At 37.5% G+C, this 27,200-nt stretch overlaps 1 protein-coding gene across 1 annotated transcript; it reads right to left on the bottom strand.

Annotated features, from left to right (window-relative positions):
• Window positions 1–489: 489 nt before the first annotated feature.
• On the bottom strand, window positions 490–25,444 carry ppp2r1ba (protein phosphatase 2, regulatory subunit A, beta a). Its single transcript, XM_081365873.1, has 15 exons — window positions 25,247–25,444; window positions 23,948–24,038; window positions 23,709–23,809; window positions 23,365–23,597; window positions 19,571–19,718; window positions 19,180–19,335; window positions 14,657–14,771; window positions 14,035–14,105; window positions 11,482–11,616; window positions 6,276–6,449; window positions 6,002–6,062; window positions 5,619–5,773; window positions 2,999–3,141; window positions 2,786–2,877; window positions 490–1,582 (listed from the first exon to the last, which is right to left on the bottom strand). The coding sequence occupies exons 1-15, from the start codon at window positions 25,322–25,324 to the stop codon at window positions 1,566–1,568; spliced, it is 1,770 nt and encodes a 589-aa protein (XP_081221999.1). The 5' UTR covers window positions 25,325–25,444; the 3' UTR covers window positions 490–1,565.
• Window positions 25,445–27,200: the final 1,756 nt, after the last annotated feature.

Below are 27,200 nucleotides of genomic sequence, written 5' to 3'. Positions count from 1 at the left end.
CAGCATTTATTTGAAATAAAAAAAAAATATATATATATATATTTAGTAAGGTTTATAAATGTTTACTGTCACTTTTGATCAGAATAATGCATCCTTTCTGAACTAAAGTTAAAAAATAAATTATATAAATAAACCCCACACTCTTGAATAGTATAGTGTACATAGACTACATAAAATCACATAATAAGAATAAACTAGTTACAATGTTCTGCATTATTTATATTTATGGAATAAAATTCATAAACTTTTTTACATTCTCTGTTTTGTTTTGTTTTTTGTTTTTTTTGGACAGAAGTCGAGTTCTGAAAGTTCAGTGTACTATGAAAACCTAGTACAGAAACTAGATAAAGGAAAATTTGATTTCTCATGATATGCCTCCTTCAATAAACAGCTCTGCTGCAATCCACTCCCAGTTTAGGCATCCTCACGCTATATTGCATTTTACTGTATATGGCTTGACAGATAACAGAAGGTCCACACGCAGTGAAATGGGGTTATATAACGTTCTTTATTGAGTTCCCTTCCATCGAGGGCAATGAGACCATATTCATATAAAACCCGAAGCACATTCTAAAGACACTCATTACATAGAATATGCTACTATACTGACTGCACTCTGAAGCTGAAGAATCGGACAGTCAACATCACAGGCAAAAAGCATTGCGTTGAGGGAGAGAGTTTAAGATGCCCTGTGATTAATGAGCTTCTTAATATACAGACGGCCTACGGAACCTGTGTGCAAGAGGCATGCAGATGCATTCATATAAAGGACAAAAGTTAAACATCTTTTTAAAAACTAAACAAAAAAAGAAAATGTGCAATATGGTCAATGGCACAGAATGGAGAAGCTTGCCTTCTGAAGATAAAAAGGGCCGTTTAGGAATGCCCATTCTCTTTTAAAACAGTTGATGGAAATTTGTTGTGGTCCCTTTAAGACGATAAGCACTTTGAGAGCAGTACGAGAGCACGCCACTGAAAGAATAGACATCGGCTAGTGCTTTATGGGGTCTTGGTTTAACAACAATCTGTGTACGACGGGGCACAGGAACACAGTATTCAAATGATAGTTGAAAGTTGCAGTAGTGATTCGGCCCTTTGTCATGCTGTGCGCATGCGCAGGTCAACTCGAGCTTAAAATCAGCACTAAGAGCAAACATGGTTCAGCCCATCAGAACAGATGACGCAAATTAAATATAGACAACTGATGCATCAATACATCTATTTTTTTCTCTTAACCTATGATGCTTCATAAGATTGTTAGGTGAATAGTAAAACGCCATCTAAGTGTGTGACCCCAGGCTGAGGGTTAGCAAGTGAAGGGTTAGCAAGAGGGGCTCACCGGGCCTATTGCAGGGTAGGAACGAAGAGCAAGATGGTACTATGTGGTGAATAGCTGGAGAAAAAAAATAAACACTTAGAGAAGCCAAGTTTCTCTAAAACACTTCTCACTGATAGGGAACAGAACACATTGTTTCTCCATAAACAGTCCAGTGGATGGTCTTGGATGTCAATAAATACAATGGAGGTCAGCTTGAGATGGGTCTTACGTTCAGCAAGAAGGTACTTTAGGCCAGAGAAAGAACTGTAGGAAGAGAATAAAAAGAAAAATCAAGGATCTGATATAAATCGAAGAGCAAACTGGTTTGATGTCATTTTAAACAAAACAAGGTCAAAAGAAAGTTTGTTTGGAGTTTAAAACAGCCAGACCAAAGCTCAATTTCCAGAAAAGTTTGCTTAAGTCATGACGTCATGGTTTGCGTGTCCAAACGCTTTCAGATACACTGGAGGGCTGCTTTATATAATTCTAATTAAAAGCGACACTGTTCTTTTATGTTTAATACCGTAAAGCTGCTTGCTTTAAAGCAATCTATTGTATGAAGTGCTACATACATAAACATGATTTGACTGGAGTGCCGAATTGCAAAGCTTGTGAAAACACATTACTATAATCTGGTGCTTTCTTAATTACTGTTTTCTCACTGCTGACATTTTTGCTGTGTGTTTATTTAGTTATTGAGAGGAAAGCGTGCTGCACATTAGCATATTTATCTAAACGTCACTCCCAGCAGCATCGGGATGTTCGCTAACAGTATACAGCTGCTCAGGTATTCTGAACTTCTTTTTACTCCCAAGCAAAGAACTTCGCCATCATTATATCGGCAGCTTTAGAACTACCCATTTTATAATCTTACTATTAAATTAAAGCTACACTGTGTAGGATTTACTCTCATCTAGCGGTGAAATTGTATTTGACTACCAACTGAATATTACTTTCCAGCCCCTCCCATTCCGAGGGCTTTTTAACTCCTACGGTGGCCGTATTATTTCAAATCTGCCGGCAGTCTCGAGTAAGCTCCCCCTCGCATTCGTCACGGCGCCACTGAGTGTCAAAACGCTAAAGGCGAAGCTTGAATTTCCAGGTATGTCCCTCTTTGGCTAATGTATTTTCAAGATGGATGTGCAACATGGCTGCCGCCATTCGAGCGACTCGTTTGTATGTATTCTAAATGGCAGATTATACACTTACGAGAATACTTAATTAGTTGGTTGAAGTGATTACACATTAATGAGAACGTATAATTTTGAAAGAACAAAGTATTTTTGCTAAAAATCAACTTAAAATATTACACAGTGTAGCTTTAAACAGCTTTGATATTTTGATTTTAACTCAAGTGTTATATAATGTCATTTTGCACTGACTCAGGTTGAATTTAAGAATGATAGTAGCTTTTAGGTTTGCATTTTTGATTGCACAACACTCAAGAGCAGCAGTTGTGGAACTCACCACTGATGGCCTCTTGAGCGAAATATTTGACATCCATATCTTGATCTGATGCCAGTTTCTCCAGCACCGGTTTCACATCAGTCTGCAGACAGCTGTAATCAAAAGATCAGGGGAACATGATGCTAAAGTGAGTCAGTCACATTAAGAGAAATGTGAAGAGAATAGAATGTGAAGAGAAACATTTTTTCTGGCCAAATGTGGATGATCACATACCTGCTGTCCAACACAGGTCCAATCTTCTGAAGTGACTTGGCCACATTGAAGCGAACATTGGCTACCTGGTCGTTTGACATCTTTAAAACTACAGGGAGCATGTGTTTGGTGGTAATGTCCTGTCCACACACCTCAGACAGAGCCTAAAACAGACAGTTTCACACATCAGGGATCATGAGCTCTGTTCCCAAACTCCTGAAATGAAGGCTTGATCCAAAAGATCCATTATAGATGTATTTTAGTCAATTTCCAAAAAAAAACTAATTAACAACTTATATCTGTGCCCCCATATCTGTTTTATGCTTACAGAATCACACAATTAGTTTAGCAACATGCTATCATCAAACTCTACACAAACAGGTCAAGTTTCCCATGCGTTGTTTGAAGATCACCATTTGAGAAACAAGGTTTAAATTCAGCTAGTATGCTGCCTTTGAAGGCTGCTGCCTATGTAGATAAGATGGATTCTATGTTTTAGTTAATATTGTAACTAAATCAGTGCGAGTAACGAATCGTCTAATAGGTGGCAGTATTGCACATCATAAGAAGTAAAAAAAGTAAAACAAAAAAAAAGACAATGCAGTGTGTACTTTTGGGGATTCAAAACTCCCTCTACACCGTCCTACACTTGTATGTTGAGTTTGATTCAATGGCCAAAAAAGGAGAAAAATAACAGTTAAAGCGACACTATGCAGTTTTGGCAATTTCTTCACTGTTTTCTCGCTTTTTGCTTGCCGGATTCTCTATGGAGCTCCGCCTACAGCTTCGGAATAGATATTTGACAACACCGTCGTCAAAACTCGTTGGCGACTCTCTCCCCTCCCATCTTCTACCTCTGGTCATGTGCATTTGTTTTCTAAGAAGCCGGCGAACGCACAGAGCCATGTCCACTGAGGTATGTATGATACACAGAAGGCTAGCATATAAATGTATGTGTTCAGCGGCGTATGTGTGCAGTGCCCGCTGGCCCAAAGTTGCAAGGGTGGTTTTTCCGCTCACAGGCGCTAGAGGGAAGCGAGACGGCCACCACTCAACCTGAAAAAAGTCATATAACCATTCCAATGACTCCGAAGCTGTTCAGTTAAGGTAAATTAAGCTAAAAAAAAAACTGCATAGTTCGCCTTTAAAGATTAATTTGACCGATGGCCTTTTGTTTTTTTCAAAACTACAGATTACACAATAATATTGTTACTGTAAATTATTTTGTTCACAATAATAGTCTATTTAAAATCTGAGTGCAACAACCCTGACTGATACCAAAGAAAAGTTTAGATAACAGACAAACATTTCATGGATGTAGCACCATTCTACAAAGAGAATAGGGGTGTAAGAAAAAATCGATACACTTGAGTATCGCGATATTTTATTTTGCAATACTGTATCGATTTTCAAAAACGCAATATCGATTTTTTTTTTTTTTTTTAGTCCAAAAATATTCATGTTAAGACCGTAAGACAGAGGTTCACGTTTATGTTGTTTAAATCCCTACCACTAGATAGCTATGCCACTGGACATTTTAGGATTGACAGCGGACCGGAGAAAGCGTTGAGCGCGACCGAGAGCGTCAAAAAGTTGGGCAGTTCCTTTATACAAATATCAAGCGAAAAACGTAGTCGGCAGCCAATTGCTGTGAGGTTCGGGATGTGATGTCTACCTTGAGAGTTTAAACATATGCAAATTGTGCCGGAGTTTATGCTGGATTTAGTGCGGAAATCATTTTGTTTACAAATTAGACGTTGTGCAGTTGTTATATAGCCTATATGTTAAATATTTCATTTTGGATGTGTTTATTGTGATTATATTGGCTGGTTTTATAAAAGTTTATACAACTGAAAGGATATCTTTGCTTGGTGCATTTGGAAACAAAGCTTGTCTATTTCTAAATGTAATCGCGTGCATCGTTCACATCAAACGCGAAGAGAGCATCTGGCGCGAGTGATTGCAATGTTAAGTCAATGCAAAGACGCGTTTACGCGCGTCTGGAGGTCCTGCGGCATGAGGCGTTTAGTGCGGCGCGGTTCACCTCATTCGCGCGTCCAGTTCTTTTAAAATCTTTTATCACATAAAACTTGATTTCAATATGACACATTTATTTTGTTCACTTTCATCCACTTTCATTCATTTTCGTCCAGTTTACGTTGTTGTTTTGTATTGTGACGGGCTATGTACCTATTTTCTTTTATTATGGCCTACTTGAGCATATAAACATTTGCTCACTAAGAACCTGTAAACCACAAGCCCAAACTGGCAGTTTGATTTTCTGTGTACTGAATTGTTTACCTAAGTAAACTTCTTTGACTTTTATGCACATCATGTCTTTTTTTTTTTATATTTTTAATATATTTTACTTTAAAAAAAATCCCAATATGTCGCCTTATGCACAGTATCGAAATATATTGCAATATATTGAATCGTGACCCATGTATCGTGATACGTATCGTATCGCCAGATTCTTGCCAATACACAGCCCTAAAAGAGAATAATTAAACTAAGACAGATTGTAATATATTTCAATGTCAAAACATACGGCAAACTGCGCTTTTCCAGCTAGTACATCAGCACCAACCCCATACATTCCTGTGACTTAGCAGCTGTTTGTTAAAGATCAGGTCTGACTCACATTAATGCAGAAGAGGGTAGTCATCCTGTGCAGGTAGTTGGGGTCATTAGCCATTCCCAGCACTTTGGGCACGATGGTGTTCTGTGCCCACTCGGCTCCAAACTTCTCTACCAACTTCATCAGGTTACAGGTGGCTGCCTCTCTGATGGCATACACTGAAGATTACAGAGACTAAAGCGTTAGTCTACTGACAGACTCCAACAGATTATAACTACAGTTTAAATTTTTCTATTACAAGCAAACGGAATTGCAAAAATAGCTTGATTTTCGAAGTCTCACATTTAACATTGTGTGGGACATTTGTGCCAGAGTTGAACACATTTTAACACTTTAAATGAAAAGGAAATTATGAAAAAAAAAAAAAAAAAAAAAAGGTAACCTACCATGATCGACAAGCCAAGCCATGCACAGAGAATTGAGTTTCTCATCGAAGAACTCTACACCCTGGAACCATGAGAAAGAAGAAGAAGAAAAAAAAAAAGATGCCTCATCAGTTAGATCAGCTTACAGGACCCAAAGCGACTTTCCGTCAATAAGTTAATAGGATGATTTGTTAAAATGCTTTAAGAGAGACTGAAAAATAAGAACTGACCAACGGGCCAGTCTGATTTCAATTTCAGGATAAAGTATTCACGGACATTGACGGTCAGGACTCACCAACTGTCCAGCCAGAAGGGGCATGTATTCAATAATTGCCAGCCGCACTCGCCATTTGGCATCTTCAGCCAGCTCAACAATAGCCGGAAGCAGAGACTGAGAGAGTTGACGGATTCCAATCACCTCGTTCACACAGTCCAAGTTGGAGATGATGTTGAGGCGAACCTCTGGACACTACAGAAAGGACATGACAAAATTTGTAACATTCCAGAAAACATGCTAAAAAAATAACCAATACATTTGTGTTAATTACCAAAACTAAAATACAAAATACGTTAAGGCTAAACAGAAATATTTCAAAAAGATAAAAGCACATAAAATGACTTAAAATGAAAACTGAAAATATATATTTAAATATAAGCTAATTCAAAAAGAGTAAATACTATAAAACAAGGGGTGCAAACTCTTCAGGGTCTGCACGATTCCCTTCAAAGCAAACAAAGCAGCGCACCTTTATTCACTGCTTAGTGGCGGTTGTGTTGAAGTAAGCTAGAAATGCACAGGTGCTGCGCAACTTGGATATATTTAATATTCATATTGACTCATGAGTTTTGTGTGCTAAATCTGCGCAGAAGTGTTGTCAAAAATACAGATAATTCGATATGTATCGATACTAGAATATCTGAAACTGTTCCAATACTCCTTTTCTGCAGTTTTGTCACACCGTTACCAGCTTCTCGTTCTTGCTTTCTCTTCTCTCCGATGGAAAAAGGAAAAAAAGTCGGCACACCATGGCTCCAAAAATGTGAAAAATTGAAAGGTACTCACAAACAATTCGAGCACGTAGGCTTGGACGTATTTTGGATCCAGAATTGCAATAATAGTCCCTGATAATAGTTAGGGCTGTGCCGGTAAACTTGACAACCGCACCACCGCGGTTGTAAAGCGCCACCGCGGTGGCTAAGTAGTACCGGCGGTGTTTTGTCTAAAAAAAATGTTTGTATATGAATGCTGTTTTACATTAATATTATGACACACAAAGCTTTGTTTACAAAAGAAATAATAGGTTTAGCAATTAAATGTTATATCGCAGCCATGGAAAAGTTTGAATTCATGACGAATGAGAGAGTTGTAGCCTACGTGAGCCCATAAACTTAAGCTTTGTCGGCTTTGAATTCTGGTTTGCGATCTGGTCACCCGATTATTAGCGAATTTAAAAATATTCCATTAGTTATTCCTTATAGAAAGCTTGAATTATCTACTTTTAAACAAAACAATTCAAAACGAAAATAAACCGACTAGCATTATGTTTTCCGTATGAAGTGTGCATTTCTCATCGTCAACTTCATCTTTGCAGCTCGACACTGACACACACACACGCACACAAAACACTTTATTAATAAACAATTCAAATGTCTCCTTGCTATATTTGACACGTTCATAATCATTACTTTTGCCGGTTCTTTGTGACAGCTGTTATGTGCGTTATTTGCAGCACTGCGTCACCCTCCGGTTACATGAACGCGTCACCACTGCATCAGCACCAGAACATGGAGATTTTATTTTAGAGAATGATCGCACAACAGACATTAGAACATTAGATATTCTATAATTAAATCAACTAATCGAATATTCAAAAATCGTGACTCATCCCTGCATGGAATCTCTTTTTTCTTTTCCCATATCTTCACTCGCGTCTCACCCAAAGACGCGTTAAACGTTTCTTCCTTTGTTCGCTTTTAGGTCGATTATTTTCGTATTCTTTACTGTGTTAAAGTAGAAAAACGCTGTAGGACAGATAGCCAACATTTTTACTTGTAAGTCAAATTATTTTTAACACAGTTTGTGCTTGTTAGACATATGATAATTGGTAAGGCGCGTCAAGTTCATTTTGTAAAGCGCGTTTCACACGCGCGGGTGATTTTAGTTTTGCTTTCTCTGGCAGCGCGCAAACAGCTTAAATGCCTTGCCCTTGTGGAAGATAAAATTCGCTCTTCATACCTTTTACAAGTAGAAAACATGTGGATATCAGAAACGAGATCGATGGTCTCTTTCCTGCTCGTGTCCACATCCCTCTCAAAGCGCAGAGCGGTAGGCTTTATCACGCGCCTTTGTGTGGAAAGTTTTTTTTTTTTTTAATAGATTCAACTTTATTATATTATGTAAGTTACCAGTATTTACTGATATTTATTTCAATGCTTTTCAGGCTTTAGAGTGTTGTTTCTTTTTTTTTTTCTCAAAACACCCCCCCCCCCCCCCAACCACCGCAACACCGCCGGTATTTGGGTCCATTACTACCGCGGTGATAAAAAACTGCCACCGTCACAGCCCTAATAATAGTATATAAATAATACTAAAGATACAAACACTGATACTAGGGCTGCACGATTAATCGCAATTAACATGAAATCGCGTTTATACCGATTTGGTTTATTGCGATTATTTTATTATGCGCAGCTTGTCAGTGACGGATGGCTCTGATATCAGTAGTAAATGCTGGTCCATCTGAAAGCACTGTGAGTTTGAGTCACTTATGTGAATTTGAAAAGCAACACAGGCCAAACATCTTTCCAAACATGAGAAGCATTTATGAACCTCTGCTCCAACAAAAGACAACTTTTTAAATCGACAACGTTTCAATCTTCTGTTTATTCAGCTGCAGCGATTTCCTGGAATGACTTATGTTGTCTACTTCTGTGAGTTATATATGGCGTATCTGCGTGAGAGCGCCATCTGGCTTTCAGATGTAGCAGCATTTAACCGCGTACGGTTTCATTTCGATTAATCGTGCAGCCCTAACTGATTCCATTTTCCAAATATGCTTTTTTTAAATACCACACATGAAAGTGCAGATTTTATGTTTTACTTGTGTGTAATCAATTCAAAATGATTCACTAAATGGTTGGTCTGATTCATTAACCTGTTAACCGTTGCCAGTGCGCGGGCGCACTGAAGCGTTTTTTTTTTTATATATATAGTTCAAAGTTACTATCAGATTTAATGTTATACCTTGACAAACTATACATCATTAAAAAGATATAAGACTCAAGTTTCAGTATTTGACCACTATTGTATTCTGAGAAACTTATAGCGACAGTTATTTCAAAATTTGTGTCAGGAGTTATGAAATGAAAAAATGAGTCGATACCTTTGATATGAATTATGCGCGTCAGCCGCTTTCATTCATAAAAAAACTCCTGTGCTGTCGTCATGACAGCGATACACAAAACAACGTCCCTCAGGGCTTTAGCTCAAAAATGTGCAGATTTGGAGAAATATTGATATATTCTCATAGGTTTACATCAGATTTCTATAGACAAGAATAATATTTATTGAATTTATACCCAAATGCGTCGATGTAATCATTATGAGCACTTGGATACTCTGTGTTTTCAATTCATACCAATAGCCTGAGGGCGCCCTCGCCGCCCTGTGCACAGTATTAGTCCATATATGGAACATGAAGAAGAGCCATGATCATGTGACATTCCAGGACGTCACTGATACACACAAAGCTAACAAGAGATCGCGCTGTAACATGCAGATACAGACGTTTTGAAGACAATAAACATGTTTGCAATGATATTTGAGTTAGCTGTTTTTCAAGCCATGCCAGGTATTTCCATAATAATAGATTATATTTATAATGTAATGCTAATCTATATAGACTATCATTGTGCAGAATACTATACCAATAGTATATTTTCTGTCTGATTTTTTTATCTGAAGCCAAATTAGATCACAGAAGATTATTTAAAATCCTCGACTTGCGTTATAAAGTAAGTTTGGAGCACAAACATGGTTTTAATCTCATAAATTGTCGTGTATTGATGGTGTGCTAAGCTAACATGCTAGTTAGCCCTAGGTGCACCTGCCACCTAGAAGTTATACTTTCATGATTTTTTGAATGCTTACTGAAATGTTTCCTTATTCAAGAAATGTATTTGATAAAGTTTAAAATGTGAGGTGAACTTTGAGAAAAGAAATTAGGGAGTGAAACCCTATGAATAGCCTGTGAATAGCCAGTCGTTAGTAACTATAATGCAGACAAAATAAATGCATATTTAGAGCCATAACCAGGCTGGAGAGGTGTGAATGTGTGCAGGGGAGACTGAGACTGAATGGGGATCGTTTGCACCACAAAACAATAGAGACAATATACTGGATAGATGCTTAGAAGATGACAATAAACAACAGTTGCATTTTAGAGTCAAATCAAAATAAAGTAATTTGACATGGTCTTGAAAAACATTTAACTAAATACAGAGTTTTGGACTTATTATCTTCAGATTTTAAACATAAAATGTTTAGACATGTGGCTTTAGCTGTAGTGCATTTCTAGATTGCTACAGTGCCAACTTCAATTTTATTTTCATGAGGATGTTTCATAAAAATTTCTAATAACTTTACAAAACTTTGAAGCTATTTATAACAATAAATAAATAAATAAATATTTTTCATTATGACAATAATTAATTCTACATTTACAATAAACTGCCAGGTGTCAGCTTTCAAATGAGATCATACTTGTGCTTTTAGTACAAAGGGTTCATGAACTGTATCTGTTTCAGTTTGGGTATGTCATTTCTGGGGATTTTTCAAAAGTGGGGTTGCAGCTTAACAGGTTAAACTGTTCGAATCAAGCAATTTGCTGTGCAAATACAACAGGATGTTGCAATATATGTTAATCTCTGCATGCACTCAGCAAGGATGTTAACCATGAAATGTCAGTGTATCATGTCACAAGCATCAATTCATCACAACATACAGGTTGACAACTATGTGACAGGATTTGTTTGTTTTTTACACAACACTACTCCTGAACAACAGTGCAAGAACTAACACCAAGTAGGAAACTGTTTCCTGTTTTAAAACATGGATCAATGCAAGCTGCAGTCCAGGAGGTGGCTTTGTTCTATTTATTTCATCCAGTCTGTGTAACTGACAGATGTTCAAAGACTACTCCCATGCAACTTAAAGAAGAGCGATCGCAATACAGACAGCAGCAAGCAACAAAAAGCCCCAGTAAAATAAAGAGACGAGACGTGAGATAGTGTGCCACACTCATCCATTCATCTCTCACTTCAATGCTTTCTGCTTTCCACTAAAAGGCTAGCATTAGCAATGCCTCACCTCGACAGGATCAAAGTGAGCAGTTGCACAGAAGTATCATCTGTGACTGGAACATGACGCAAATTACCTAAGCCAGACCTGTGCTGGCTCTCTCTCTCACACACACACACACACACAAACACAGCAGGTTTACCTCATCTTTGAGCTGGGCCAGGAAAAGGGGAAGCAGGTGCTCAATGGTGTTGTCTTTGCCTAAGATGGTGGAGAGGCCCATAATGACTGACGCCAGTGCAGACTTCACATGCTGATTAGTGTCTGAGACAAGTTCCTGTTGACAGAGGTGCAACAACACAATGCAATCAATTGATGCCATCAATTGATGAAAATGTTTTGATACAACTCTCAATCACTTGTGATACTTGAGGGCTACATAAACTGAAATCTCACTTTAAATCAAGCGTAACATCACTAAAGCAAAAACAACTATAACATTACACACACACACACTACACATCTATAATCTATATACCTATATCTATCTATATATGCACACAATAACATTCAAAATGGGTTCAATAAAATGTATTAAATAAACATGGAAGATCTTGTTTAATGCAATGCAATAAAAAAATATATAAAAATATTTACTATAAAAATAAATACTGCACATAATAATTACAAACATGTACCTCAGCTAAACTAAAGGTTTGGAATAAAATCTGCTGTGCTGTCATGAATCTTGACATTGACACACTGTTAATCTGATCTTGTTTAAGTCTTAGACGCTTAAAGAACAGATGCTGACTCAAGAGTTATCTGCCAGTAACTGATCCAGGATTGGAACTACACACCAATTAAATCTGATGAGCATTGGAACAACGAGGAACAAGCGATCAGCCTGAAAAGTGATAGATTGCAGAGATGTTGTTGACAAGTACTGGCCAGCATATGTGACAATTTCCCGCTAGGTCTTAAATCGTACAATTTCACTCACCTGTGATTGAGTTTGAGGCAAAAAATTATTTAGTGCAGATATAATTTCATTGCCTTCTGAACTTTACACACCGTCACTTGGCTGAGAGCGCCCTCTGTCGCTTTCTCACACATGTACACGCAACATGAGAGAAACAGAGAGGCTTACACATACTGCGTAAAGTGAATAGACGCGCTAGATCTAAATGCAGGCCTCCACAATAACGAATCCCCGATGGCCAAGAGTTGACGGAACCATCGCTGATTGGGCCAGTGCTGCCTCGTCATGGAAGATTATAATTTGCACGTGTTCTTAAGCATTGCCAATTTAAACAAAGCGCAAGACGACGCAAAGGAGAACTCAATTCGGTAATAGGTACATTCAAAGCGCACACCCAGAAAGCAGTGTTTCGTTTCCAAGTCTCTTTTACGTCTTCTTGCGCTGGAACGGACAAATTCAAACAGAATGATGCAAAAATTCCCGTCTTGGCGAGTATCCTAGTAAACGTAGTTGAGAAAGACAACATGTACAGATTCAGTATATTGGATCTGTGCATTATGTCTTAAAGAGTCTGTGTTATTAAAGTTAATCAAGCTACTAAAGGCACACTGCAAAAAATGCATCACTGCTCTTGACTGAATTACATTTGTAACTATGCCTTTAAGGATTCATCTTTATTTAATTTATACAGTGAAGGACATGCAGTGTGTTTTTTTTACATTTGATAAGTTTTGATTAATTTCTGTACCTAATCTGTATATAACTAGTGTTAGATCTACCTAAAGAACCTGAAAAGCACTATGTATTTCACTTGTATATGTGTTCTATTGTTTATTTGTGCTATTGCTTTTAGCATTTAATATTGTATGAAATTGATATTTTCAGACATCCCAAGTCTCCCGGAAGTTCCGGGAGTCTCCCGCATATTGATAGCGGCTCCCTGATACCCGCAAATGAGTTAAAATCTCCCGGAATCTAGAGCGAGCGAGACAGAGCGCGCGTGCACAGCAGAGAGGGAGACAGAGCGAGAGACCTTGCGTGTGTGCGTGTGTGCGCACGTAAGATAGAGAGCATCTGATTGGCCTGTTTCGGTAAATCAACCAATCAATTGTCAGTGTGGGCGGGTTTTATCTCTTCTCCCGAACCGCATTAATCAGTTCAGTGTATCTAGAAACAGGAGCGCCATGGCAACGGGAGAGTGCCACAAAAAACATGCAAAAAACGAAAGTATAAGATACATTTTACGGCAGACTACATGAAAGTGTACCCCTGTCTTATAAGAGTAAAACATAATGAGAGTCTTGCACGCTGTACAGTTTGTAACATTGACTTCAGCATTGCCCATGGCGGGTTAAATGATTGTAAAAGACATGTTGAGGTGAGTTCAACAAGTTTCATTTAATTCATGTGCATATTATTCCTTAGACCTGTTTAAAGCTGCAATGGAATATAAATAAAAGCAGTTTACATGAATAGTATAAGCAGCTTATAAATAGTAAAAGTAATCTACAAATTATGAACATAAAATGCATAGGCCTATAGCCTATAGAAATTATGTATTATGCTTTTATATATTTTAGGGACAACAACTCTGTGTTTTTTTTTTTCCTCCCTGAAATGAACTTTTGTAGGTTGGGATGTCTGTATTTTACATTTATCTAGACTTTTTTTTACTTTGCATTGTTCTTGCATTCCATGTAATAAGTCTGGCGAATAAAATAAAAAATGTTCTAGCCAAAGGCGACTGAAGCCTTGGCTGACTGAGCATTTTACCTTAACACAGGGAAGAATGTGTGACATGATGATAGTCTCTCTGCTGTCCTCTGGCAAATTTTCACAGAATTCTAAGGATAAGAAAAATAAACTATTAAGGTCATCACAATAAACAAATTTCAGTAGGCAATACCAGTAAAATTTTACAATTTTCAGAGAAAGACCCACTTAAGAGTAAATTTACAAACAAACTGCAGACTAGATGGGACTTTTAAGTCATCTGCAGTCTTTGAACCACAGTTTGCTACAATACCAGCTACAAACAAAACACTCATAACACAATGCTAATTATATTACAAAAATTGATAAATATTGTATTCTTTATAAGAACTAAACATTACAGCTAAAAGAAATAGAGTAGTAATTTCAGCAAATGAAGAAAAAAACATTCTGGAATAAAAGTTTTTAAAAAATCAGAAATTTGCTGCGATTCATATAATGCAATTAACCTCATTAGGATTCATGACTAATGAGAGATGTACGTGAGGCCAAGGTTATTTGTATAGCGACAGACAGATGCTTATAACTTATTTTCCATTTAAATCTACAACCAAATTAATAGCAGAGGTATTCAACTTCAGGATCACGCATTACATGGCTGCTCTGATGCCTTCTCTCTCACCTTTGACTTTGTTTGCAGCAGCAGCACGAACCTCAGCCTCACAGTCTTTCAGAAGGTTCTGGAAGGCTGGCACTAGGTCATTCTTTGTGATTTCTGGACCCACAGCTTTCTGCAACTGTAAATTCACAGAGACAAGAATGTCATTTCATATTTCCATTTTTCTGTAGCACCTCAGCGTTTCCTGCAGACTGAAGGACAAAGGCACTTCCGTGGCATGCTAGGATACAATCAAGTCTATTCTAGCACTGTGTGTGAGATGAGGTACATAACTCAGTTCTAAAGCAGGTCAAAATCCCTGTTCATTGCTTTTTAGACCCAGGCTATTTCTAGGAATTTATATGACTATATTCAACATTTCTTTTCCAGTAAAATCTGACATTTCAAGTGGCTCAGGATAATCCAAAATCATCCAATGACATGACAAAATAATATGGAAGTGCATTTAGGTCAAGTTGCACAACAATACACAATAATAAGTATCAGAGCAGGATTATAGAGACCAGTGAACTGTTATGAGGTGTCATCCTGAAACAGTGGAACCAGCTGTTGAACCTTAGCACTGATGCATACTAGGGAAGAGGTTTCCAGGAAGCTTATATAACATTAGCAATATAAAACAAAGTAAAAAAGGTGCACAAATACAGATCATATAACAGTGATTGCTACATCACTATTCAATGGTAGAGCTCTGCCACTGCTGAATCAACGTTACTTTATGAACCTCACAAGATTTAATGTTTTGAATCAGTCTGATGAGTCCTTTATTGGATAAAAGTGGTTACTCCATTGATATCGGACTCACTTAAGTTAAGCTCACAATAAAAGATTGAAGCTTGTCGCTTTTGATGTATCAGTCTGCATCAAAAATTTGTTGATCGCAGTTTGTTCACATTGCACTTGTAAGGCACACACAAATTAGCCACAGTCGCTTCAACAGATTGCAGATTTGTTTGAAACTGCTCCCATGGAGTAAGAGAGCATCAGACAAATTAAAAGTGCATACTAATCAAAAGTTTGGGGTCAGCAAGATTTCTTTTATTCATCAAGGATGCATTAAATGTATCACACGTGGCAGTTACAAAAGATTGCCATTTCAAATAAATGCAGTTCTTTTGAACTGGAAAAATGATCAGTTTCCACAAAACTATTGAGCCGCAGAACCATTTTCATCTGTGATGATAAATGTTTCCTGAGCGGCAAATCAGTAGGGGTGGGGTGGGGGGGGCAATTCACATATGAATTGAGATTCTAATAATAACGTGATGTTGACGGAACAAAGGCAGCGGCAGTCAACCGCAAGAGCAGTCCAGCACCCAGACAGTTTACAGGGAAGCATATGAATGAAGCTTACTCGACAACAACACCACATATCAATATCTTAACAAATAGAAAATAGCCTTGACCGTTACTGGCAGACGTCAAGCTTTTCTTGTGATCTTGCCGCCTCTGTGTGCAGGTACTTTTTACACAGGCGTTTGTGGTAATGAACAATACATGCTTGTAAAAGCGAATGAACATCCTGTATCTGAGGCTAAGGGTGTATTCACACCAGGAAAGTCCGATAGTTCACTTGCTTTGGTCCAGACCAAATACAATGTTGATTTTTTTTGTTTGGTACGGTTCGCTTTCACACTGCTCTTTTTGCAAGGGAACCAAAATTTGTAAACAAAACCACACGTGTGCTAAGGTCGTCCATTCATTGGACAGGATTTGTTTTTTGTTTTTCCATCAACCTGCCAGTTGTCCTGATCGGGAAGAGTGGTGTTATTCTTACTTATGTATATCTAAGGCTTTCTTATTCTTATTGATATGTATTTATTGTATTGTTGTAGTGTATTTATTGTTTTCTCTTAACCATCAACCTAGAGACTGCAGATGAAAATTAGCCTGTATGGCTAAATCTGGCACATTTACATTTTGGACTTTGTCCTCATGTTGATTAATGTGCGCTGTCCCTTTTAAATAAATAAAGAAAGAAAGAATTCTCAAGCAGGGAAAAGTAGGAAGTGCAAAAACAGGCTCTCAGCATGGAGATATTTCGTAATGCAATATTTGTTCTTTTACTGATTTGGTGTTATTCTCTACAAACGCAATATGAAGAAACTATTGAGCATCATATGACACAATGTCATCTATAGGATGTTGTAATTAGGATTTTGAGAAGACGACGATGTGCTGCAAGACGGTTCCGGCGGAGAGAACATGCTTTTAAACCATTTAAGCGCGATAAGACAAAAGAGAACGGTCTGTCTGTGAATGTCCTGATGCTCACACGACGCGCAGAAAGACGCGCAACAGTCTCGCGTGCACAGACAGCGCGCTGGAATTCTCTCTCTTTCGCGCTTGAACGAACAATAAGACACCATTATGCCAAAATGTCCGTTTTGTTAAATATCCTCGTAAGAGCAGTCAAATAAAAAGGCGCAGTTTTCTGCAATTGGGTCGGTTCATGTTCACACCGTAAACGAACCGTACCAGAGTTTGTTTGGAACCGTACCGAGACCACCTCTTCAGCTGGGTCTCGGTTCGATTGTTTGGTCCGCACCCGAGTTCGATTGCTGTATTCACACCTGCCCAAAAGGTCCGCACCAAGGGGGGAAACGAACTAGAGTTCGATTCAATCGAACCAAACAAGGCAGGTGTGAATACACCCTAAGTCACTAAATATTGAGAATACAACAGCTTGTATTATATTTCTATAATAATATATAATTTATAATATATAAATATAATATTTTCCAAGCGATCAGCCACTGATTGGAACTAGCTGATAATCCCTTCCTTTGAGTCGATAAAAAGGACGCTCAACTTCTCAACTTGACGCTCACATAAACCAATGTCATTTTAATTCAGGTATCACACAAAAAAGCAAAACAAGCCCTCTAAAAATATAATATACTAAGCAGACATGGCAAAACAGTTCAGTGTTTCCCACACATAGACTAATTCATGGCGGTGCGCCACAGAATCAACACAGGCCGCCACATATTGCGTTTCGTTATAAAAAAAAAACAAAAAATACGCTATTTAAAACACGCAGCGTATTCATTCAGCTGCATTTCCTTTCCCTGCTCTCCCTCCGTCTCTGTCACTCACGCGTCTCTCTCTCACAAGCGATTTTTTGTCTCGCCAAGACCTTATTTGATCGGTGAGTGATGTAGATGACTGCTGCGCTTGATAGATAGGGCGCATATTACTAAAAGAATGAGCAGAGAGAGAGGCCCAGTCGCGCGCGCGCACCCTCACCGTCTTCAAACTGTCTTGCTCTCTCTCGCTCCCTCGCGCATATTAATCCAAATCAATTGAGAATTGACACGATGGTAAAAGATCGGAAGACCGAAGTTTCACATGAAGCATTCGGGTATTTTTTTTCCTGAATTACTGCTGGGTGGTAAAAAAATTACATTGCCTTATCTTCTCTGAAAAGCGTTCCGTCCATTCAGCTGACATGAAAAACACTTTCAATAAACAAAACAAAACCTTTCCAATGATGAAATGTTTTCTGTGGTGACAAATCTTGTGCGATGTCCTAACTGCCGGGATAATCAAACAATGCGTACAAGTCCGCTAATGACACGTCCGATTCGCGAACTAATGACTCCTTTGAACCGATTCAATCAAAACAATCTTTTGGCTTAGACTGTTTGCGGTAAATGCAGTTGGGTTGTCGAGGTCAAAACTCTAAATAAGCTGTGAATCAAATAAACTTACTATAAATAATGTTGTCATTTTTTACTCTTACACTGAATTTTTGGATTTTGTGAAGGTGTGAATCATTTTTTATTAATATTTAATATAATAAAGTTCTGTGTAACAGATTATTAATGGAGATTATTAACTTTTGATTTTAATGTATTAGTAAATGTTGAAATTAACATTAACAAAGATTAATAAATGCTGTAGATGTGCAGTTCATTAGTTCATGTTAACTAATGTAGTTAACTAATGAAACCTTATTGTATAGTGTTTAAAGTGTCATTTCATTTCCTTTATTTTTCCAGTTAAATTTTAATTTGAGCTAAAATAATTATTATATCTATCCATTTAATTGAATTGAAATTCGATTCAAAATCGAGATTCGTGACCCCAAAAATCTATTTGAATCGAATCGTGAGATTCCAAATGATTCCCACCCCTATAGATCAGCATATTAGAATGATTTCTGAAGGATCATGTGACACTGAAGACGAGAGTCATGATGCTGAAAATACAGCTATGCCATTAAAGGAATAAATTACATATTAAAATATATTAAAATAGAAAACAGTTATATTAAACTGCAATAATATTTCACAATAATATGCAGCCTTGGCGAGCATAAGAAACTTCTTTCAAAAACATCTTACTGACCCCAAACATTTGAACGGTAGTGTAGTTATGATCATGTGGAGAATTATGAACCATTTGGGGTGGGAGCTGTCCCACTGCGTGCAAACAGCACTTTGCGGTAAACACTTAGATTTTCCAATAAAATGTAATTGCACATAGTTAACTACACGATTAACACATATAATTATGCTTACATCTGAGAATTTGTCTGCAACCATGTAGCGAACCCTCCAGGACTTGTCCTCTGCTGCCTGGCGCAGGGTGGGCATCACCAGAGCTTCCAGATCCTCTTGAGGCAACAGAGTGGCAATGCTGACGCCAGCCTCCACGGCCAGGAGACGAACAGAGTCCTACAGTGATGTAAATGTTTGCATTCAGATGTCAGACTAAAACACTTTGATATTTACCATACTATTCTGCTGCAGCACTGAGTTACATAAACACAATGAAAACCTTTCAAGACTGTATTGGTCTTGTCATGCAACGTGTGCTCAAAACCTTTAGCTGTGGTTTGTGGTTTTAGCTGTGGTTTAATGTGGTTTAATTAGTGTGTGTATATTTTAGTTAGAATTACTGAAACCAGACCTGCTCATCAGATGCCAATGCAGTGAAGAGGGAAATGATGTCACTCTTAACATACTCCAGCTCCAACACTTTGGCAAATTCACCCAGCTTGGAGGCAGCTGCACGGCGCACCATGGGAGTGTCATCAGAACACAGGGTGCGGAAGTGCCTAAGGAGAGACGGTACATGTGGTAACATGTGTCCAATTAAATGGAAAATGAAGACGATGAGGTAGTCATTTTCCTTTCCACTTTGGTTATTTTAACATTAACACTACTATAACTATAATTACACTTAGTGTAAATGGCTATTCATTCCCAGAGTGAATAAACATCACAATAAACCATAAATTGTACCCAGTCAGACCAGGGACAAAAATTTGTCTGATGACAAAATGCGTTATAGGTTCTGTAAAAAAAAGCAATCAAAAAGATGCTATTGGTTCTGGATCCCTGTTTTACAGCTGCTGATATTGTCGATACAAGAGAAGCAAGAGAAAGAAGTGATGTGACAAGACTGAATGCATTTAACTTGCATTTATACTGGGGTGAATGTCATGAAATCCATTAAAAACATGCCTGGATTAGGGATGCACCAATAACATTTTTCATAACTAACCCAATTACGATACCCAAATTCTGAGTTTTGGCCGATACGAGTGCTGTTTTTTCTTGATCATTGTGGAATATCTTTACCTCTGAGTGTGTGTGGAACTGATGATCACTTTTGATGATCAGTCCACTAAATACACACTACTTCATTATAACAAATGAATAAAAATACATAATCATAACCTATAACAAAAAAAAAACATTTTAAACTTGGTGAATGGACAATTAAACACCAAATTCTAGGAAAAATCTTGGGTACACTTATTTTATAAACCCTTAACATTTAGTGGAAAAATATCATTTAGTGGGGCAATTGCAATTTGGTTAATTGCCGCATTGGAGCCTATACTGATACTGAATATCGGATCGGTGCATACCTAGTCTGGTTCATGTTTTAATCCAATCAAAAAAACGATTCTTTTTATAGTAAATTATTCCTGTTTTAGGTTAATTTTTCATTGTCAGATTATTTACATGACAATTAAGCACATTTTCATCCCAAATTTCTGATCACTAATGCAAAAACAGAACTTAAAGGGATAGTTCACCCAAAAATGAAAATTCTGTCAGTAATTACTCACCCTCATGTTGTTCCAACTCCGTAAGTCCTTCCGTTCATCTTCGGAACACAAATTAAGATATTTTTTATTAAATCTGAGCGCTGTCTCACTCCTCCATAGGCTTCTAAGGGACTGAAACTTGCTGGCCCAGAAAAGTTATTAAAGAGATCGTTAATATAGTCTAAGTGACTACAGTGGCTCAATCTTAAGTTTATCAAGTGACGAGAATACTTTTTGTGAGCTAAAACAAACAAAAATAACGACTTTATTCCACTTTTCATTTCCTTCTCTCTGGCCTTGAGTCTTTTCGCGTAGTGTTTAAGCGTAGCGCGTCTGTGTTGCACGTCACCACATAGGCTCACTATTGGCCGACGCTGGTCATGTGTGTGATACGTGGTGACGTGCAACACAGACGCGCTACGCTTAAACACTACGCGAAAAGACTCAAGGCCCAGAGAGAAGGAAATGAAAAGTGGAATAAAGTCGTTATTTTTGTTTGTTTTAGCGCACAAAAAGTATTCTCGTCGCTTGATAAACTTAAGATTAAGCCACTGTAGTCACTTGGACGATCTCTTTAATAACTTTTCTGGGCCAGCCAGTTTCAGTCCCTTAGAAGCCTATAGAGTAGTGAGACAGCACTCAGATTTAATCAAAAATATCTTAATTTGTGTTCCGAAGATGAACGAAGGTCTTACGGAGTTGGAACAACATGAGGGTGAGTAATTACTGACAGAATTTTCATTTTTGGGTGAACTATCCCTTTAATACATTTAAACGGCAGTATCTCTTGCACTGCCTTTTGTAATTTATGTTGATTCTCACCGTAAAAGTAATAAGAATAACTACATGTATTCAGCAAAAATTAAAGGTTACAAAGGCACATGGATGTAAAACAAATGGTGTGCACGGAAAAATCACAATGGCCCTCATTTATCAAAAGTGCGTACACCAAATTTCCAGCGTACACCTGGCGTACACCCAAAACCACGGTGACTTTGAGATTTATCAATATGATTGTTGGCGTACGGCACGCTCAAATCCTACGCCAGCTCAGGTGGTGGTGTACGCACGTTTTGAGTGCGGGAATGCGCAGAAAAACAATTCCTAACACCACAAAACGCACTGACAAACTAAAAGATATAATATATTATGACCCACTGTAAAAAAAACTACAACATAGTAATTATAAACTTCAGTGTTTATTTTTGTGCAACATGGACTTCAATGTTTAATTTGTGTGACTTTACCAAAGCATTTGAATTGTAGGCATATGTATTCCTTCAGTTGCGAGCCTGTGCGCTTTACCTGGCGTTTCAAGCCTTGTTTACTTTCGCCTGGCTCCGCAGCGCGAGTCTCCGCAGACTGCGCGCGCACCTCCCCAAACGGACGAGGCGTTTATACTCCACGCGCTCGCCGTTGTACTATTCTTTGAAACGATGGTTAGGCCAGGGTTAGGCCCGGCAGGTGTGCACGGACTGGGTTTAGTAATGAAAGGCTTTCAATGACCAAAAAAATAATTCAGACTGACAAAATAATAAAAATGCCATTCTTCTTATTTTAAATAATAATAATAATAATAATAATAACTACATTCTTCTTCTAAATAACAATAAGCGTCATTAATAATAAAAATCTAGAAATCAATTTTGTTTCTTTCCACTTCCCTGGTTTCGCTTTCTCTTTCTCAAAGAAGTTTCTCTTCTTTGCCGTCTTCCGTGTGTCCATGGCGTAAAATGAGGGCGTGGGGGAAGCGGAGACTTGAATATATAGGGGCGTGTTATTCTAATGACGATCGATTTCAGCCGCAGCATTTATCAAGGGCAGGTATTGCGTACACCAGAATTTCAAAGGTACGCACAGCTTCATAAATCAGGCGATGAAAGAGTGTAAGCATAATCTTACGCCAATATATACGCCCGTTTCTACGCAAGATTGATAAATGAGGGCCAATGTGTTTTTAACGTAATGCCGGTAACACTACACGATTTTCAAAGTCTCTGAATTGCTGTTCTTCTCACATGACACGACTATCTAGTTGCTTTTGTGCACACAGGGGGGTCACACATTACACATTTCAACAGGAAGAATCACCGATATCATTTCACAACCAAACACGTGAGAAGTGATACAGGAAAAAATGTAAGATTCCGCTTGAGATTAGATTTATTGCTGTTAAAAGTGGTCACCCGGAAGAAGCTTGCGATGCAAGTTATCGGTGCACTGATTTGCAGCGAAAAAGAAATAAAGAAGAATATGAAGGAGAGAATGGTGGCTTGCAGAAGCCATGCTTGATGATGTTCTGTTGCAGGTCTGTGACAAACCAGTGCTTCTCTCAGATTGCGTCTTTGATAACCCTAACCCCCACACAACGTGACTATCACTCGCGTAAACAAACACTAAATCGTCTCAGATTTCAAACAATTGTCTACAATTTCCACAAAACAGTTGGCAAGTGAAAATCTGACCGAAAATCATGCAGTGTTGACCTGGCATAAATATAAACTGTATTGTCAAATGGTTTGTTTTTTGTTGAGTTTTGTTCAGGATGCTCTTTGTGTGAACAATCCTGAATTAGCTAGATCAATGTTTCCAAACTGAAAAAAAAAAAAAAAAGTAGGATTACAGTAAAATATGTTGAACTTACTGGCGGATCTCAGCTTTGACTGTACTGGAAACTCGTGGGTAGCAGACACTGAAGAGACCACAGGCAGAGGTACGTGACGTGAACCAGTCACCACTGGCCAAACGCTTTACCAGAGGCTCAAAGTGCACTTCCAGGTCCACTGGAGAGTGCTCATGGGAGATCTTCCGCAGGGACTCCACTGCCTTGTCTCGCACCACAGTCTCTTCAACTGTAGCCAGACTCTCCAAAGGGGGCTGAAAAAACCCAAGACGCAAGTAAGAAAAGTCACAAGCAAACAAATTTAAATTCAGTTTGTCACAGTTAAATTATTTTATCTAATCAATTTCCTAAATCATAAAGCTTACAAGGAGACAGTGCACATATTCAGGGCCTCCAACCAGCAGAGTGAAGTTCCCCAGTTGTTCAGCAAGGGCAAGCAGAACTTCATCCTCATCATAGATGGTATCTGATCAATCATAAAATGAGAAATTGGAAGTTATGTACAAGAAGCATTCATGAGTGAAATAGTTTACAACACCTAAAATAAAAATGTTACAGTAATTTTTGACAAGGAAATAAACCAGCAGTCATCAAAAAACCTTACCTGTGAGGAAAGGTAGAAGTTCAGTGCGTGTCCTTTCGACCCCCAAAGCTAAGGCGATGGTGGACAGTTTCTTAATACTGTTCAATCGTAACTATAAGTGAAAAAAAAAAAAGAAAGAAACCTGTAAGAAGATAGTCTAAATATATTTGATGGTGAAACAGCTGACCTGCTGAGGGACCAAACAAACTACTGGTCTATGCTTCTCTAAAATGATGGCTTGATAGATGACAGACTAAGGAATAATGACATTGAGACCAAAAACACTAAACTTTTTAATTCCTTGCTTGATTTTGGTCCTGTATCTTTATAATACTACGAAATGAGCTCACCTTTTGGTGACGTTAAAGGAATAGTTCACTTTAAAAGGAAAATTCTGTCATCATATACTCACCCTCATGTTGTTTCAAACCTGTATGAGTTTCTTTCTTATGCTGAACACAAAGGAAGATATTTAGAAGAATGTCAGGAACCAGACAGTTTCTGGGTCCCATTGACTTCCATAGAATATTTTTTCCTACTATGGAAGTCAATGGGACCCAGAAACTGTCTGGTTACTGACATTCTTCTGAATATCTTCCTTTCTGTTCAGCAGAAGAAAGAAATTCATAAAGGATTAAAACAACATGAGGGTGAGTATATGATGACAGAATTTTCATTTTAAAGTGAACTATCCCTTTAACTGAAAACCAGTACTTTAATGTATTTTAACATATTCCACATTTAATTAATACTAACACGTTATCTAATAAGTTTGATATGTCATCATGTAACGTTAACGTTAGTGTCTTAATTACTGAATTATCGTTTCTTGACAATGACAAACTGTGGATGTATTCAAATGCCAACCAATTCAACAGTCGTGTCAGGCGTATTCTTTAATACCTTTACCGTGCTTTAAAATGTCTTGTACTAAAATGATGGGATTCTCTATTAAGCTAGTCAATGACATAACAGGTAAATCACAGAACAGTTAACGTTAGCCGTGTTAGCAATCACAAACTTTTCTGCGTCACACTTTATTTACAAACTAATCTGGGTCATTTTACACAGATGAAATAATACATTTGGTTGTGTTAAATGACATACGGGTGGCTTTAGCTGTCAGTCAATTTGATATATAATATTGTAGTGTCTTAATTCCTGAATTATCTTCTTGTTACTAGCCAGTAGGCTAACGTTAAACTAGGACAGGCCATCTTACCGGTTGCTTAGCTATTCGTGTCAAGTCACACATACGCGTTCGAGTGTGTTTCTAAAAGTAGAAATTGGTGTAACGTTAAATCTACGTATTTTGTTTACCTGAACATCTTCATTTCTTAATTCGTCAATTAACACAGCAATAGGGTAAAGAGAGTCGTCGCTGTCTGCTCCCGCCATCTTGGATGCTAAACGCTGTTTAGCTAGTTCCTGCTACGGGGTTTCTCACTGATTCCTGTGCACGAGCCCAGCCCAGTACACTAAACAGCACACGAGCTCGAGATGCGCGCACCCCAGTGTTGCATACATACAACTGTTAATATTTACATTTTATTTATTTTTTTAAATGTTGCATATTTATTCATCCAATATATTTTGAGACAAAACTTGCTTTTCAGTTTTATTGTAGGCTGTTAAATGAAATGTAAGGTGAAGGCTATTGTATTAGAATTAGAAAAAACTCCACTGGGGTCAAAATGGCATAGGAGACGCAGAATATATGAATAATAATAATAACTATATCAATTGTTGTCTATAATTGTGAGGAAATAGATTTGTTATGAAATAGGTCCCTTATGTTATGTTCCGATCTCCATGAAGATATTTTGCGAAATTTGCTTTTATTATTGCCAAGATACTTGATTTGCTGAAAGATGAATAATATAGGAGTTCTTATGAAATATTCCAGAAGTGATTAAGAATGATTGATGCACCATCTGCTGAAATGGTTCTTTTTTAAAAAAGTAGGCTATGTAGACTAGCCTATTTAAATGTTAGGCTACATAAAATATCTGGCTATATCAAAAGCATCTACATTTGGGGACAAATTATATCACTAATGACTAAAGCCCATGTGGAACGTCTGTCCCAGGAGTATAAGGACCTTTTAACTTCCTTTATATTTGCATGACTTGTTACTAGTTTTTTTGACCATTTTATTTACAGGAATATTGTTGAAAAACATGCTGAAGACGCATTTAATCATTTCATTTGTTTCATATAATGGAATAGATACTTTTACTATTCTGCCATAATAGTATGCAGTGTTTGCAGTGTAGGCCTACTCAGTATCCACATTTAATGCACATAGAGACTTTACATTTGCTAAAGCAAATGGATGCTTCCGAAATCATATACTCTCTTGAGTAGGTATTTTGAATAAGTAATTACTTTGTGACCGCTAAAAAAATTATTAATGTAATCCGTACATTATACTACACCGTGTTGTCATTATCATGTGACCTACAAGCATCAGTTGCCACATCACTGCCATTCACAAATCCTCTCCCATGGGCCATGGCTTCATGCGATAGTAAAATATCCATCTTATGCACACTTCAGAATCTCACCGGAAGTAGGTCATCCAGGTATTTTTGTCTACTTTTATGAGTACTGTGAATTTGGACATACTTATTTTGTCACACCTACACAGCCAACTGTAAGGAATACTGTATCCCACAATGCACTTCACAAAACTTGACCTTTCTTTTCTAGACCTTTCTTGTTGTTATTTTTAAATAAAAACTAAACCATTAAAACAACATTAACTGAAATAAAACAAAATATATAAAAAAGCTTATTGCCAATGAAACATTTCTCATTTTCAAAGTGGAAGTGCTTAATTAACTAAAAAACTAAAACTTAATTTAGACATATTAAACACATACAACAAAATTACTAAAACTTTACCTTTTAGTACAAATATCATTTACTTGAAATGAAAAGAGAAAATAAAATCTAAATCCAAATATTAACAAAAACTATAACAATATGCCACAAAAGTAATTTACACAGTTGTACAGAAACTTGGATGAAAATTAATCAAATTTCCAAGAGCAATATTGTGAGAGCCGTTTGGAATGTTTATTGTTGCAAAAGATAGTTTGCTTGTATTCCATACATATTAGAGCTTTTATTAGTTACACCACAAACAAACAACAAAACATCATATCACATCAATTATATATACTTTAAATGTGCATGACAATACTTACATGCATCATTTAAAAACTCGATCGCCAAATAAACAATAAGACAAGATAAAATGATAATCAAA

This window comes from Scardinius erythrophthalmus (genome assembly GCF_964197995.2).
Source record: "Scardinius erythrophthalmus genome assembly, chromosome: 5".
NCBI classification, from domain to species: Eukaryota; Metazoa; Chordata; class Actinopteri; order Cypriniformes; family Leuciscidae; genus Scardinius; species Scardinius erythrophthalmus.
The sequence above is the reverse complement of the archived record's forward strand: the minus strand, read 5'-3'. Positions and strand labels throughout refer to the sequence as shown.